The 17,500-nt window shown below is 40.7% G+C and overlaps 1 protein-coding gene across 1 annotated transcript in view; it reads left to right on the top strand.

Moving 5' to 3' along the window:
* The window catches only part of EFNA3 (ephrin A3), a 181,767-nt gene that overhangs the window by 118,882 nt on the left and 45,385 nt on the right, over positions 1-17,500 (top strand). Inside the window, 6 exon segments of the mRNA XM_053703449.1 lie at positions 13,138-13,357; positions 13,359-13,428; positions 14,089-14,129; positions 14,131-14,155; positions 16,539-16,565; positions 16,568-16,615. Coding sequence (XP_053559424.1) covers positions 13,138-13,357; positions 13,359-13,428; positions 14,089-14,129; positions 14,131-14,155; positions 16,539-16,565; positions 16,568-16,615 — 431 coding nt within the window.

The raw sequence follows: 17,500 nt of genomic DNA, 5'->3' as shown, positions 1-17,500 counted from the left end.
ATAAAACAGTATGAACTAACATAAGTTTCTAAATATATAATGCAGCCAAAGCTTACTTGCAAAACCGTTTCTGTTAAACCCCTATTAACCCCTTTAAGGCATAGTTTGTTTGCAGCAAGCTCCCCCTTGGGCATTTCTATATATCGAAGGTGCTATCCAGGCCATAGCTTTTGCAGAATGCACTCGTTGCACAAGCACGGTAAGGGGCAGAGTCACATGACACCTGACTAAAGCAGTGCATAGTATAACGCTTAAGCTTTCACAAAGCATGTGACATTATCCCCATGGAAACGAGCAATCCACTTGGCAACAAACAATAGCAGTACCTGTTGTCCCTCCTCAACACCTCTTGCTTGCATAGGTAATTATCCTCACATGCACACTTTGTTATATTATACCACAAGGTTTTGGGGTAGGACACTGAAAAGAGGGGTGGAGCAGGCTACACTAAAGCGTAAGTAATTTTGCAGATTTTTGGAAATTTTATTAAAATACTTATAAGCTTTTTTTTCCCCACACACTGTTTTACCTCCGTTGACTCTTTTCTAATGTGCAGATAACTCAAAATGTTTTATGGCACTTTAAGTTTTACGTGGTTCTTCAAACAAGCATTGTTCTTCTGCACCATTCTTTAAGAAGTCTTTCCTTTGCAAATCCTAATATTGGCGGTCAGCATGTGTTAGAATGCAGTTAGATGACATTAGCATGGATATTGGGATTTTTCTGCATGGCCTGTTCCTTATATCGAGGCTATCACCATCTGAATGAGCTTCTCCCCTGCATCTACTAAGCAGGGAATTTAATAGGACTTTGTGGGGGGCGACAGTTCATATAGTTTAATGCAGGAAACTCACTGTATTTCGGCATTTGCAATTTCTCTTATCAAGCTGTGAATTTGTGCTAAGCCTCAGGAGCGCTTGTATGGACCTTTGTGTTTTCTTTGTAGAGCAGCTGTTCCATAACTTTTTTTTTTTTATTCTTGCCTACAAACTTTGCTGTAAGTCTTATTCAGACTCTAGACTTTTTATGGAATGTCTTGATATTAAAGAGATAGTCTACACCTTAGTCATCTTAAAGTCTTACCTTACATTAAGCTGCAAATAGCCTCCTGCATCTTTTCTATATCATGCAGCAGGAATGGTAAAAAAAAAAGTTATTTTAAAATGAATATTGTTTCTGTCCACTTTGAAATGGCTGCCAAGCTCCGCCCATTGATGACATGGCAACCTGGGCTGCATATGGCATCCAATCACAAAAGACTCACCAGTTGGATTCAACAGACTGTCAATGCTATTCAGCAGAGTGCCAAGATGCAGCCCAGATCATGATGTCATCAGTGGGTGGAGCTTAGCAGCTATTTCAAAGTGAGAATAAACAATATTCATTTTAAAATAACTTTTTTTTTACCATTTCTACTGCATGATATAGAAAAGGTGCAGGAGACTATTTGCAGTTTAATCTAAGGTAAGACCTTAAGATGACTAAGGTGTTGACTGTCCCTTAAAGGGTCAGTCACTTTGGTGTTTTTCCTTAACTTATTAATGTATGGTTATTACACCTCAGTATCAGCAGCTCCATGTAATAAAGCATATTTTTCTTGGTTAGTAACCTATATAATATAATGACTGGAATATTCTTTGCCAGCTTAAAACTTCAAAGGAGAGAGCAAAATATTCTGTTAGAATGAGTAAAGAGGAGTCATGCGTCTACATATCCCACCTAACATTTATTGCGAGGCTGCGTTTCTTACCAACTCAAACCGTATTTTTATGTGTTAGGAGATGTTCATAAATTCCTGTTTGGAGAAGTGCAAAGCTTACATATCCAGATAATAAATTGACTGAGAAAACTGTCCTCGCACACAGTGCTTGAAATCTTTTGAAATATGTTTATGTGACCTTGGTGGCTGAATCATATCTCAGTATTAGGAAAATGAAAACCAAAGCATGAGACTGTTTTTTTTTTTTTCCTCCTTTGTTGTGGCATTCCTCGATCTTCCTCTGTTTGCATTATAATTTAAGCATCTAGGCTAAAAATATTGGCATAAATGAATAATAGATATGAATAATATAACAATAAGCCTGTCCCAGCAGTGGTAAAGAGAAGTCTGTCGTACAGAGGTTACAGTAATACAGGAGTGTGTGATGTAGAATTGCAGGTTGTAGCGGAATATCCAGCACAGATCCAGTCTTCCTTAGGTTACCTGGTGTGCAGGATCTTGCTTGTATGCAGTTCGATAACCGTCTGACAGTTGGACAATAGCTTGCACACAGAATAGATTACTCTCATCTGCAGGAGATGTTGTACAAGAGAGAGCCATTAGTACGGGATTGGTTGAAGCCCCATCAGGTTTTATACAGGTGATACTTCAATGCTAGGGAGTAGGGCTGTGTGCCAGCCAGAGTACAGTACAGCTGCACAATGCTTCTTCTGATAATGAAACCGCAAGAGTAAAAACGGTTCAATACCAGATATTATCAATGTATTTGACACAGGATATTTACATTTTGTTAAAGGAAAATGAAACTCAAATTTTGTATAATTATAATTCTGATCATATATTTTTAAACAACTTTCCGATGTATTTCTATGAATAATTTTGCTTATACCTTTGAAGGGACAGTAATACATTACTAGGAACTAGCCGAACACATCAGTTAGCCAATTAGAAGAGGAATATATGAGCAGACACTACTCAGCCACTAGCTCCCAGCTCCTGAATCTACCTAGGTATGCTTTTCAACAAAGGATACCAAAAGAACTAAGCAAATTAAATCATAGAAATAAACTGGAAAGTTGTTTAAAATTATATGCTGTATCAGAATCATGAAGGAACACTTTTGGGTTTAATGTCGCTTTAATATTGAGTACAAGTTATTTTGCTTTGCTGTTTGCCCCTAGAAATGTAATGGCTTAATAGTCTTCATAATAACCTGTTCTAGTTAAAGGTACATTAAACACTAATATCAAACACAGATGATTTATGGCAAAGATTAGATTTCTCTCCATGACGGCGAGTTTTTGATAATTGGGCCCTATGTCTCTATAAAGTAATGGGTACTGTTGTGTTGTAATCTAAGTTCCTGTAGGTTTAAAACCCGCTTATCTCCACTGCTAAGCTTATTTAAGGACAGTTATAAATGAGGTGCTACACAGTATTTATTGTCCCTTTAATCACCCAGTAAATTTTGTCTTTTTCTGAATTTGTAGTTGTCATTATACCGGGGATGCTTTATACAGGGCATTTGGGCCCCACTCTTCCTGATCTGGACATCTTGAAAGTTTACAATGAATAGGTAGTGTATGCTCCAATTGGCATATAAGTATATTCTGTGAACTCGTGCACATGCTCCGTAGGAGCTGGTGACTAAAAAAGCATAAATCTAAAAAGATTGTGCACATTTTATTAATGGGAGTAAATTGGAAAGCTGGTTGAGTCGTTTGAAATTGCATGATCTATTTGAATCATGAAAGTTTAATTTTGACTTGAGTATCCCTTTAAGTCTTTTGCTTCCAGCTCAGCTTTTCTGCACTTATGCACTATTCACTTACAGCTTCCAGGTGCCCCCCCTCACAGTGGCAAGCACTTTTGCCCCCCCCCCCCCCCCCTGGTGCATACCCACTTACCCTTGAACTCATAGCATCCTCTCCACCACACCTTTATCAATCTACCACCGGTGCTTTCTTCTTTTAGCCTCCCTGGCACTGCTTTCCAGCCCCCACACTGATTTCCATCAGGATGCTGCCCGCATTCATCTCTTGCTTTGCCCATTCAGATGCCTCACACAGCTGTAGGCGATGCTCAGTGCCTCTGCTCTCAGACGTCAGAGGTCAGCAGTGCTGAGACCACTTCAGCTGATGTTCCTGTCCTGAGTGATTCCTGAGAGCGTCACTCACAGCTGCCTGGCTTGATGTATCATTAGTGTATACTCTATTTATTATTTATGGGCAGAGCTGTCTGTGGTGAATAGCAGAGCAAGGAAATACTGAATGCCTGTGTGTATACATGTGGCTGTTTGTATACAGCTCTGTATTAAATGCACAGTAAGGGAGCAGGAAGCTTTCTCAGGGTATATTTTGAATGAAATTGAGTGAGTGTGTGAAAATACTCCCCTGTTCTGTGTTAATATTTGGCCACATAATTATAAATAGATAAATAATTTGTCAGTTTTTAATCAACAGATGAATAGTCCAAAGAGAATGTAATAGTAAATTGTTTTTCTATGACAATATTAACGTTTCCCTGACCCCTGTATCATGTGACAGCTGTCGACCAATTACTGTCTCATATGAATACATGGTGAACTGTTGCAAATGCTTAGTAAGAGCTGGTGTCTCAGGAAAGTGTTTGCATAACAAGACTGTGCACAATTTGATAATGGAAGTAATTGACTTCCATGTCCCTTTAAGTTATTTGGGTCAGATTTATCAAAGGATCTGGCTTCAGGCTTGCATGAGCAAAGTTGTAGCCCAGAGTTAAAGGGACACTCATTCCAAAATAAACTTTTATTATTCAGATAGAGCATGCAGTTTTAACTTTTCAATTTACTTCCATTATCACATTTTTTCTCTCTCTTTATATATACAGGTAGCCCCTCAGTTTACGCCGGGGTTAGATTCCAGAAGGAATGGTTTGTAAATCGAAAACCGTTGTAAATTGAAACCCAGTTTATAATGTAAGTCAATAGAAGTGAGGGAGATAGGTTACAGGCCCCTCTCAAAATTGTCATTAGTAACACCTAATAAATTATTTTTAAAGCTTTGAAATGAAGACTTTAAATGCTAGACAGCATTATAAACCTAATAAAATAATCACACAACACAGACTTCACTTGCATTTTTCTGCAAACAGTTCTTTCTATGCATTCCAATCTGGACTGAGTTATAGACAGGAAGATCTTGTTCCTTTGAAATCTGCTCGATAGCTTAGGTCTGGTTAAACTGATTAATTTCAGCTTGCTTGGCTTTGCTGCAACATAAGCGGGCAGCTCCACCTACTGGCTATTTTAATAAATGCACTGCTTCTCAATGCTTTTCAATAGCAGTCACATGACTGGAAAAAAAGTTTGTTATTCTGAAACGGTGTATATTGAACCGTTGTAAAACGAGGGCCACCTGTAGATATATATATATATATATATATATATATGCATACACACACTTTCTGGGGAACAAGCTACTACTAAGCATGTGCACAATATTTCTACCATGTATACAAAAGAGCAAATAAAATATTGTTTGCATAAAATAAGGGTGAGCTGCTTAAATTTAAAATAAAACTAATAAAAAGTGACACACAGGTATCTGTTTCTCACTTGCTGATAGGGACAACTCCCATAGAAAACATTTCCTCAAGATATAAGCCCTTGAAACTGCATTTAGATCTACTATGAAACTATAAATACACAGATGTGTTTTATTTTAAAAATGTAGTGCCTGGAAAATGAGCGTTTCGCACTGTATACGCTCACCACCGTTCCCACTGTCTGTAAGATGCCATCATTCATTGTGAGTATTTCTGTGTCAGGAGCCTGAAGACTTGGGAGAGTCTTATCAGGTGTAAAGAACTGGAGGATGCCGGCAAATGAGGGCAAAAACAAAAACTGTGATTAGCTCCCAGATTCATAAATAAATATTCTTCAGAAACTGAGCACAGTGCTCTTAGCCTTAGACGTTTACACTCTTCTCCTGGCCTTTGCTCTTTAGTTCTTCCTCCTCTGTATCTCATCTCTTTGAACTTTGATCTTTGTCTTGCGCCTCACCCTTTTCATCCCTCCTTGATTTTACTTTCTCCATAATCTCTTTAAAGTCTCAATTTCACCTCTTCTTACTCACACATTTCTTTCTTCCTACCACTGACTTTTTATCTTTTGTACCTTTTTGAACAATGATTCATCTCCTTCCCTTACTTACTTTGCCCATTTTGCTGTTTTGCTCTTTGTTTATGAACCCGTTGCCTGTATCGCTCTGCTATATTCTTGTCACACTCTCTACCATATTATCTATTAACACTATCTCTTATCTTTATTGGCATTATAGATTACATTTTTTCAGGTTAAAGGGACACTCAAGTCAAAGTAACCTTTTATGATTCAGATAGAGCATGCAGTTTTAAGACACTTTTTCCATTTCCTTCCGCTATTAAATTTTGCACAGTCGTTTTATATGCACACTGGGGAACGAGATCCTACTGAGCGTGTGCATAAGTTTACAGGGTATACGTTATACTAGTTTGTGATTGGCTGATGTCTGTTTACATGATATAAGGGGCTAGAAAATAGGAGAAAAAATAAATTTGTCAGAAAAAAAATCTACTGCTTATTTGAAATTCATAGTAGTTGTTAAATCATTGTCTTTTTGTTATGCACTTGTTAATTATGTGAGTCTACTGTATTGAGTGGTCCCTTTAAGGCAGTGGTCGGCAAATCTGTTTAAAATTTAGGAGCCAGATAAACTTTTAGGAGATAGACAGTGGTATTTCTATTTAGATATATATGGAGAATAATCCCAAAAGTTGGGAGCCAGGGGAAATATTCTAGGAGCCAGTGGCTCCCTGGCTCCTGGGTTTGTCGAACCCTGCTTTAAAGTGAATGTAAATTTTGATGCTAAAGTGCCTGGTTTTTAAAATTCGATTAAAAACAGGGGCACTTTAATTCATCAAAATTTCCATTTCACTCCTGTTGTGAAAAAAAAAAACTTACCTTTTAAACTTGACAGCAGCTCCAGCTTCCTCCTGGTCATCGCAAGCATTTCTGATGTCAGAAATGATGGATAGATCATCCTCAAATCACAGCTTCCCCCCCCCCCCCGGGGGGAATCAGTGTCTGATTCAACGCCGTTATTGGAGGAAGCCAGATTCCTCATTTTAGACCCAGGAAGAGGCTTTGCGACGGGTGGAGGAAGCTGGAGCTGCTGTGAAGTTTAAAAGGTAAGTTTTTTTTTTTTACAACAGGAGTGAAATGTAAATTTTGATGAATTTAAAGTGCCCCTGGTTTTTAATCAAATTTTTAAAAACCAGGCACTTACATTCACTTTAAGGGAATTATGGAATATTGTCTCAGTTTCTTGTGGATGTATTTTGTACTTTTCTGTTTATGGCATGTGGTGCTCACTGTGTTTTTATTATTCTCCAAAAGGGATTTTTTATCTTCCTCATTAATGAAACACCTTAATGGCATCTTAGCTGGACCTATTCTTCTATGACTCCACACTTTATTTAGTTGGCATGTCTTCTGCATCTGCCAGTCTCTATTTGTAGATAATGTTTACTTTGTACTGGTGTAACCCCCCCCCCCCCCCCCCCCCCATCTTTCTTGTGCTCTCCCTTCATTCCATTGTCTTTAATTGCTTTAATTAGCTTCTCTCTACCATGTATCTTTCTCTTAGTTCACCCTCTATTCCCTTAAAACATTCCCCTTCTATCTACACTAATGTGATTCTTTCTTCCTTATGCACTCTTTCTACATCTTCTTCTTCTCTTCCTGGTTGTTTTGCACCTCCCCAATTTACAATACTCCTACCACCCCCAAACGCTCATCTCCCCCATTTCATTGCTGCTGTCCCCACCTTCTCTCCCATCTGTAGGGTTTCACTTCTTTTCTGCTTTCTTCCCCTCACAACTCTCCCTCCTCTTTCTCTCCTTTTCATCCTATCTTCCGTATGCTGTACTGCATGTCTCCCCACTCACACTTTCATCCCTCACTTCACTCTTCCCTCCCCTCCCTTTCCCTCTTCCTCCCCTCCGTCCCTGCTTTGTTGAGCCTATTTTCCTTGCCAACATTCTGTGCCCCCCGATCTGTCACTGTACGCTCCCCCTGCCTCACTTCTAACTGTTTCCTTCTTTCCCTGCCGTGTACAGCTTGGTGTGTGCCTGCCGGCTTAAATTAGTCCCATTGAAGAGACACTGCAGCCAGGAGGAGGCTGCTAAGACAGGGCTGGGAGTCGGTGAGAGCTCTCAGCGGATTTGGTCTCTGGGAAATGAAGGCAGAAACCTTTCAGACAGTGTAACTGTGCGCGTACGTGTGCTGTCCCAGCTCAGCACACAGTCAACATTGCAGTGTCACCTTGGCCGAGCAGCTGCACTTGCTCTTAAGATTGTCAGCTCTTTGGAGAAGTCACAGCTTGTGTAATAGCTGCATATAAGTTTTGTTCATCTGAGCCCTTCTCATACAGGAAATGATTAATGAGCTGGCCACCCAGTTACCTCGGCAGGACTGACCCCTATTTTAGTCCATTTTCTTCTAAATTGCATTACATGAATGCCCACATTTGTCCTGTCGCCTGATTATGTTTTCCTCTCGACTCCTCTTTCTCATATAATGCCTGAGACTGAGTTAATGATTTTACTAAAGAAGATAAATGATGCTTTGGCACATAAGGGTAAAGTAGATCTCTGACCTCCCCCAAGCCAGCAGACCTACTCCCTGTCCCTTTCTCATGAGCTGCCCCAGTTATGTCAGTGATTGCTTAAGGCCGGCAGGCGCTCTGCGACTTGTCCCCTTGTCATTGTGGCTGCCGTCGTTCTGATTCTTGCCTTGTGGTTGGGGGTAGAACAGAGCAGGCCTTCTGTTACCCGTTTAATGAGGCAAGAGCTGTCCTGCTCCTGCTTGGCTTCTTATGTGAGACATATGCAGAATTGTGGTGCCTGAGGTGGCATTTGGCCTGGCACTAATGCCTGATTAAACTGGTTTTATTCTCCCTAAACTGCATATCTATCTTATCCTACTAGTTCACATCCCTCCTGCCCAATGTTTTTTAAACATCTCTTTTCTCCCCCCTCTAGACCCACCTTTCAATATAACATGTATTTTTGGCACCACTATTAACCCCCCTGCAGCCCCAATTCACAACAACCCCTCCTGTACCTTAGGTGTTAGACCTTGCATGTGACGTACTTAAAATAATTTGAACACGACCTGTTTGCTCAGTTAGAAAATATTAAAGGGATAATTATGCCCTTCCCTTGAAGCTTCATAGCTAGCATAAAATAGGAGATGACCTAATGACCAGTACAATGTAGACTTGACTACAGTAGGAAAGAGGAACATCTCTTAGAAATTGTTCTGTTTTTCGGCTAATAATTCTGCATATATATACAAAATGTGTCGCCTGTTAGTTAAGTCCTGCCCTACAGTCTGGTTTCATAATGCGCTTTACTAGAGCAGCCCAGGTTTCTGCTTGTGACAGTTTACAGCAGATGAAGCCAGCACACCAAAGAGCCTTTGCATCCTCTCTAGAGCGTGAGTCTTGTCTCTGTAAGTGGCTGCGGCAGGATGCAGCGCTAGGCTGTCGTCTTGTGGTGGGTTGCACAGAGCTGCTCTTAATTAGTATAAATGGGACCCTCTTGCTAAAGATAGAGCAGTGCCTGGGGCTCAGTGACAGCTGACTGTGTATAATGCTGAGAGGGACTCCCAGCGGCGGCTGTCAGGTTTTTTTGCGCTGTTGTCTGTCTTTACCTGGAAGATGCTAATGTCCCTGGGGGGATCCTTCCTGACCCCACAGTATTAGTGCAGCAATCTTTAATTCATTTCTAAGCCTAAAAGAAGCTGATTTCACACCCCCAGGCCCAAGACACAGCAAGGTTTTATTTTTTAGGCCTAAATGACTTCATTTGCCCTTTCAGTCCACAGGCCCATGCCGCAGCTTTAAACAAGGTCTTGTAATGTGTTACACCATGTAAATGTGCATTTTTAAATTAATAGTGTTTCCCTGCTGTGCTCCTGGGGATTGCAACATGCATGTGATACTTCCACATTATCTGCAACAATGATATGCATTATCTCTCATTTAATACATCTCAGGGCTAAACACTAATGAATCATTGTTAAATAGAATGATATTTAATGCAGTGCTTGATAAATTCCACAACAGAGAAACCTATCTAATAGTAATATTCCTAGCTGACTTTTCTGGCTGGATTTTGATTTTTTACGTAATGTGTTGGCTCCTGTTTTTGGGGGGTAAATAATATCATACCTATGAACAAGTGATAGTTACCCATGCTACCTGTATGTTGAGTTAAAGTTGTTTCCTTTTTGTGCTCTAATCATCCACATGACACAGATTGCTGATAAGAACAACAGCTCAGTTGGTGAAACAGTGACTACTTGCCCGACAATCATAAAAACAAGCCATATTTTTTTATCCAGCAAAGAAATATTACGGTTTTTGTGTTTTTCGAAAACAAAGCCACATTAAATTGGAAAACACTCTTATACACAAAAAAGAAAAAGAAATTTACCTAATAAGTGCAACTTTATCCTTTGGCGGACTGACTGTGTCTACACAACCTAGGTATCTACATTTCGCAGCCATGTTCTGCGACCAGCAACAACACGTCTCAATATCTGTGAATATTATTGTCTATCCGTGTCTAGTAGTCTGTATTGATCAGACTGTCCTTGTATCTATTTGAATTTGTATGTTACTGCCTACCTACGTATCTGGATATCTGAATGCATTGATTGATCAGTTGCTGACTGTCTGGTCTAACTTTATCTACTGTTTGCTTTGTATCACCCCCCAGTCCCCTGGTCCCCCAAACCTGCATATCCATTGTTTTGTTTTTTTAAGATTTCATACATTTTGTCTTCTGGTGATGAGGGTTAATTACAGCAGCATGGTTTTGGAGATATAAGAGTAGTTGTTGTTGTGTTCTGGTGTCATGTTAACCAAATGGTCTCTATCCTTTGCGCTGGGTCCTGTTAGTGGAACTTTATCTACTCTGGGTGTTGGTGGAGCAGTGTATGATGTGAGGGTTGGATAATGTTAGAAAGATAGTCATTGTGCTCTGGGCAGGGAGATATTTAAGTGATGGTTACAGTACAGGACTATGTGATGTTTATTAGATGGCCAGTGTTCTCTGAGCTTGTAGACTTTGGCTAGACAAGCATAGCTGCTCCTTTGTTCTAAGTTGTGTGCAACACAGACTTTTTTTTATTTTCATGTTGGCTGTTGCGTATATACATAGCATTGAGACTTGGCACTCTACTTCCCCATTCCAGTTCTTTTACATGGTAGTGTTCCATACATGGGTTAATAGTACCAAGTAGCAGGTAAAGGGATAAATTACTGCTGCATAAATTCTTTACTATCAGGGCATTTACATTTCTGCTGTATGCATATTCCAGGCAACCAAGAGCTTAAATCACTATTGTCTATCTTTCACCACAGTTATTGAATCCCTAGTTGACAGAGACATACACATTTTTGACAGAAACGCGCTGTAATTTAACTTGCGATGGCTTATAAAACATTGCAGTGATTTAACCCATTAAATGCTAGTAGCATACTCATCAGTTATTTCATTCCTTGATTGCCAAGTAAATAGCATAGCAGTGCTCTTAACTCCCATTAACCACTTATAGGTCCAGTGTCCCTTCCATCTGCTCATAGAAAAATGAAGAAAATGGTTACAAAAGCGATGAGCTTGGCTGCCACTTGTTTTACGGCACCTAGGTAGAAGTGACAAATGACTGTGCACTCTGCAAGGAGAGGAGCAGAAGTGTCCCCCGCACCCTTTTTGTAATTATTATAATGCCCACTTGACAAAGCTAATGTACTTTGCATTTCCTCAGCTAGACACCACAGTGACCATTGTCCTCTTTGGCATGACCTTTACTAACCACTAGGGTTGCATCTGTCCTTCTGCCAAGGTGCTGGGTTTCTGGCACTGGTGAGAGGATGCCTGCAGGGCAAAAGCTATAGCTGTGCTGGGTAAGAGTGCACGGAATTGGACATGAAACTCCTGTCTGCCCATATGGTACCACGTATGCTGTGTCCCTTCACAAAGACTGACCCTGGTACCAAATTGCATAGCTGACCTTTCTAAAACGGCCAGGGGTGTAAGCGTGTTCCAGCAGTAAGCGAGTTTAAAGGGATCTCTTAAATGTCATTAGCAGCACAGACCGAGCTGGATGTCTTATGTAGCTTTACCCGGGTGCACGCGTGCCCTGCTTTCTTTCTGCCTTTACTGAGCAATGTGAATTAAACATGTTAAGTTGCTGGTGCATGATGTCAGAATAATGAGGACTGGAATTGATGATACTATCTGAGTGTCTAGCGCAGGCCGTCGATTCTACCCACTCATAGGAAGCAAGAATGTGTTCAGCCATTTGTCCCTGTAATTGGAAAACAACATTGAGGTGATGAAAAACTGAGGGCTTTAATGGGAAGTGATGAACTAGGGAATAATTTCTATCCATGCCACCCCACAGTGAAGTTGAAGCTACGAGCTTTTATTGCGGAGGTGAATACAACAGATAATACGCATGTGCTTCTGTTGCTGAGGTCTATCTCTGGCGTGCATGTGTTGTGTTCTGTTTCTTTTTTTTTTATAAAACAACTCACGACTACATTTTTTTTAAAAATCATCACTCCATGTACAGTGTATAGAGTAGCAATATTATTGTATGCTGTTTATAGAAAAACAACATAACAGGTCTCCTCTTCACATAAAAAACCCTGTTCACCTCGCAGGCCATCCTCAGATGCAAGTTTCTCCTTTACATGTTTGCAGCTTTGCAAACCTCACAGGTCTTTCATTTGTCCTTATCCCTTGCGGTCTCTGGGGGCTGCATCTATTATATTCATCCCTCCTGCTGGTACAATTGGTGCGCGTGCGTCACAGGTACAGTGTGAATGTTGCTAAGTGCTTTTGGCCAGCTCACTGTTCCTAATTAATTCTCAGTCCTGAGAGTAGAGATTAGAGCTGAAAAAATAAAAGTATAAGCTCAAGGAATGGGAAGGTACAGTCAGCGGAAACTCAGCTGCCTAAGGGCTTCTGGTTCCATGGCTTGTTTTTTGTGGTGAGAGTGCTTGGCACCCGAGGAGAAGAGCATGCCCTTGTATGCACATGAATATTTATGCTACGCCTACAGAATAGCACACATGAATGCCAGTATATATGCACGTGTGTGTCTGCATGGGCAACTACATATCTGTATGAACATGTGATTCTGTGTAGAAATGAAAATCTAATGCTCTGGTAGATATTTTCAATGATAATATATTCTAGTGTTTATGCATAAGTATACAGGTGATCTGCATGACTATATGTGTGTTACTGGTCTCTAAATTCATGCTTGGCCTATGTTTTACACCCTCCCCCACTGACCTCTGTCCATCTGTGTCTTGCAGTCTGCGGCGGGACGGCTATACCGTTCAAGTGAATGTGAATGACTACTTGGATATTTACTGCCCTCATTACAACGAGACAATATCTGAACATAAAATGGAGCAGTACATCTTGTATATGGTGGGCTATGAAGGGTACAGAACTTGCAACATCAGCCAAGGATACAAACGCTGGGAGTGCAACAGACCGCATGCTCCTCACAGCCCAATCAAATTCTCTGAAAAAGTTTCAAAGATATAGCGCCTTCTCATTGGGGTATGAGTTCTACGCAGGGCATGAGTACTACTACATCTGTAAGTAACAAGTTAGTCTGTGAACTTCATGAGTGAAGTTTAGGGTATATTACTTGTTAAATGCTTTTGGTGTCATTGTGCTGTTAGTGTGCTCTGTTTCGTTGTCAGTATACATATGCACATTCCTGCCCTGCCTGTATATCAGCCCAGAGACCTGTGTAACTTTTGTGTGAAACTAAATCTGTATGTTCGGTGATTATTAACGTGTTTCATAGTCTTTCTTTGCATAATTGTGTGTGTTGAGTTAATCTGCTGTGTTCACCAGTATGTTATGTGAAGAGAGACTTCTATGTTCAGTGTGTAGTGTCTGCTGGTATTCTATATATATATATATATATATATATAAGGCTAATCAGCCGATCAGTGTAAATTGTCTGAGTGAATTTGTTGTGTATGTAACAATCATTCTGATCAGTGCATGTTGCTCTGTGTGTTTTGTCTGTCCACTGTCTAATGTGTGTGTTTTTTGTATGTGAATTAGTCTATAGTGTTAAGTGGTAAACACATAGAATATAGGCTGTCACTCTGGTATGTATGTTAGTGTTTGTAAGTATGTATAAGTCAAGTTGTGTCCTGTATCAATGTGTATCTTCTCATATCAGTGCATATACTTGCGCTGGTAGTTTGTGTACACTAATGTTTTTCTCTGTTCTGTTACAGCCACACCAACTCATAACCACAGGCGTTCCTGTCTGAAGATGAAAGGTGTTTGTGTGCTGTGCAACCAGTGAGTAAAAGTTTCAGGGATTAATTGTAAGCCCTGACTACACTGTGTACCTACACTTAATTCATCATAATTGCATTTTTCATCTTTTGTATCATTCCTGTCCAACTCAAGCCCCCCCCCCCCACTACAAAAATAACAAGCCTTGCCCCCCCAGCTAGGTTATAAACCCCATTCACTCAGGTTGTCCACAGTGCTTATATGATATTCCTCTCAGTCAAGCTTATTGTCACGCCCTTTCTGTTCTGTAATTATTGTGATCCAAGGAGCTTTGCATCTGATTGGGGACACCACCACTGTGATCCTCTTGTTACATTGGAAATCAAGATCCTTGTTTCCCCTTTGTGTGCAGAAGTGACAGAATATGGCAGCTACAGATATATGTCCTATCTCCAAATCTACTCCTTCATTACTGACACAAAACCTGGGGCAAGTAAATGTAAATTCCATGATGAATTGTCAGATTGTAGTTATGTTAGAGAAAACGCAATAACAAAGAATTAGCTAACTGTCTCATGCAGTTTACATAAGACTCCTAAACATCTAATGTGGAAAAGGTATTCTCAGTTAAAGGTATCATTACCTGCAAACTCTCATTTATCTGGCACTCATATACTACTCCTGTGATGTGCCGTAGTACAGTGTGGTGGGTGTTGGGAATAATGTTTGAGGGTTTGGGAGCTGCACAGCTGGTGGGTGTCAGTTTTCCAAATTATTTGTTCCTGTCTGAGTTATTACAGGCTTTGTGTTTGTAATGTGTACCCCCCCCCTGTGAAGCGCTGTGGAATATGCAGGTGGTTAGAAAATAATAGGTAGTCATATTGTGCAGCTGTGAGAAGAACTGTAGATATGAATTAGGTACACAGAAAAAAAAATGTAGTATGGGATTAGGTTAATGTGCTCAGCAGAATGCAAAAAATATTGGGATAGAGGAAAGCATAGCTTGGAAGATAAATAAAGGTATAGTGCGATGTTCTGGCAGCACATCCTTGTAGAGCAGACTTTAGGTTTAGTTAAGGTATGTAACTGAAGCTTGGGGAATGGGGGGAGGGAATGCAGCTAAACTACTATACTTCGGAGTGAGTGGGGGCCAGAAATGTAGCTGCACTTGACAATGAGGAGGAAGGAATGTAGCTGCACTTGGGGAATAGGGTGGGGGGAATGTAGCTGCACTTGTGGAATAAGGTGAGGGGAATGTGAGGGAAGGAATGAAGCTGCATTTGGGGAATGAGGGGACAGGAATGTAGCTGAGTTTAAGAATGAAGAGGGGGAGGATGGTGTTATAGCAGCACTCTGTGAATGTGGGGTGGAGGAATGTTGCTGCACTTGTGGAATAATGTGGGGGAAATGAGCGGAAGGAATGTAGCAGCACTTGGGGAATGAGGAGGATAGAATGTTGCCTCCTTTGGGGAATGAGACGGGACGGATATGTAGCTGAGTTTTGGGGGATCAGGGGGAAAGGAAGGTAGCACCACTTGGGGAATGAGGGGGAAGAAATGTTGCCTGCACTTGTGGAATGAGAGGAGAGTAGTGTAGCTGTGCTTTGGGAATGAGAATGGGGGGAACGTACCAGCACTTGGGGATGAGGGGGAAGGAATGTAGCAGCACTTGGGAGAAATAGGGGGAAGGAATGTAACAGCACTTGGGGAATGAGGGGGAAGGAATGTTGCCTGCGCTTGGGGAATGAGACGAGAGGAATGTGTAGCTGAGCTTAGGGGATAAGGGGGAAGGAGTGTAACACCACTTGCGAATTTAGGGGGAAGGACTTGTTGCGGCACTTGGGGAATGAGAGGAGAGTAAATGTAGCTGTGCTTGGGAATGAGGGGGGGAAAGAATGAAGCTGCTTTTTGGAATGAGGGGGAAGGATGTAGCAGCATTTGGGGAATGAGGGGAAAGAATGTAGCAGCACTAGGGGAATGAGGGGGGAAAGGAATGTAGTAGCACTTGGAGTATGATGGGGATGGAATGTGCTTTGCTTGGGGAATGAGAGGAGAGGAATATGTAGCTGAGCTTGGGGGATGAGAGGGAAGGAATATAGCACCACTTTGGGGAATGGGGGAAAAGGAAATGTTGCCTGCACTTGGGAAATGAGTGGAGAGGAATGTAGCTGAGCTTGGGGAAATGTAGCCTGAGCTTGTGGAATTAGGGGGAAGGACTGTAGGCAGCATTTAGGGGAATGAGGAGGAAAGAAAGGAGGAAGCAGCACTTGGGGAAATGAGGCGGAAGGAATGTAACTGACCTTAGGGGAATGGAGCTGAGCTGGGAGAAGAGCAGAATGCAAGAAAATATTAAGGGACAAAACCAGAGAGTCTAAGTTGGGTTCTTTGGAAAACAATGACTTGTTAGAATGAATTCAGATGAAAAACCTTTCTCCCTTCTCTTGCAGCCTCTCACTCTGGTGAAAAGCATGTACCCCCATGCCACAGTTCACGATAGGACCAGAGGTGAAGATTGAGGATTTAGGTGAGTGTTGTGAGCTGTCTTCTTACAGGCTGATTTTGTTGTATGTGAATTTGTATTGCAGTTGTGGTGCTATCTTACCCTCGGCACGATGAATTAGCTATGGCGTTTGGAAGAGTTGGCTGTAACTTCCTGGTCCTGTAAGTGCCATCTTCAGGATATGACTGTTATATGAAACAAGAAGAAATACAAAAGCATCTTGCAGTCTTAACAGCTTAATTTGTGAAGGCCTTTCAGTATTATAGTCTAGATTAGGGGTCGGCAAACCTTTTCTGTGTTGTCTCTTTATAAATAAATATAATAATAAATAAATTATAATAATGGCACAATAGTAAAGTAATTATTAGACTTTGTGCGTCAAGAAGCAAGTATATTATGTAGGTACTTCTATAACAAGAAAAAAATCAACAAATTTCTGACAAAATTCAAAATAGATGACCTAATAAATTAGCCAGGTCCAAAACGTACTTTGGTTGTTACTTCATTTTTTAAATTTTTGTGAAGAAATTCTGCTGTGCTGAAATTATGTTTTAAAGGGACAGTCTAGTCAAAATTAAACTTTCATGATTCAGATAGGGCATGACATTTTAAGCAACCTTTCCATTTTTTTTAATCATCAAATTTGCTTTGTTCTCTTGGTAATTCTTAGTTGAAAGCTAAACCTAGGTAAGGCTCATATGCTGCCTCTTATCTGAATGCAGTTGACAGTTTTTCACAGCTAGAGGGTGTTAGTTCATGTGTGCCTTATAGATAACGTGCTCACGCCTTTGGAGTTACTTATGAAAGGGCACTGACTGGCTAAAATGCAAGTCTGTCAAAAGAACTAAAATAAGGCAGTCTGCAGAGGCTTAGCTACAAGGTAATCAGAGGTAAAAAGTATATTAAAGG

Source organism: Bombina bombina, chromosome 1 (assembly GCF_027579735.1).
Source record: "Bombina bombina isolate aBomBom1 chromosome 1, aBomBom1.pri, whole genome shotgun sequence".
In the NCBI taxonomy this organism is placed as follows: Eukaryota; Metazoa; Chordata; class Amphibia; order Anura; family Bombinatoridae; genus Bombina; species Bombina bombina.
This window is presented reverse-complemented; position numbering and strand designations above follow the sequence as displayed.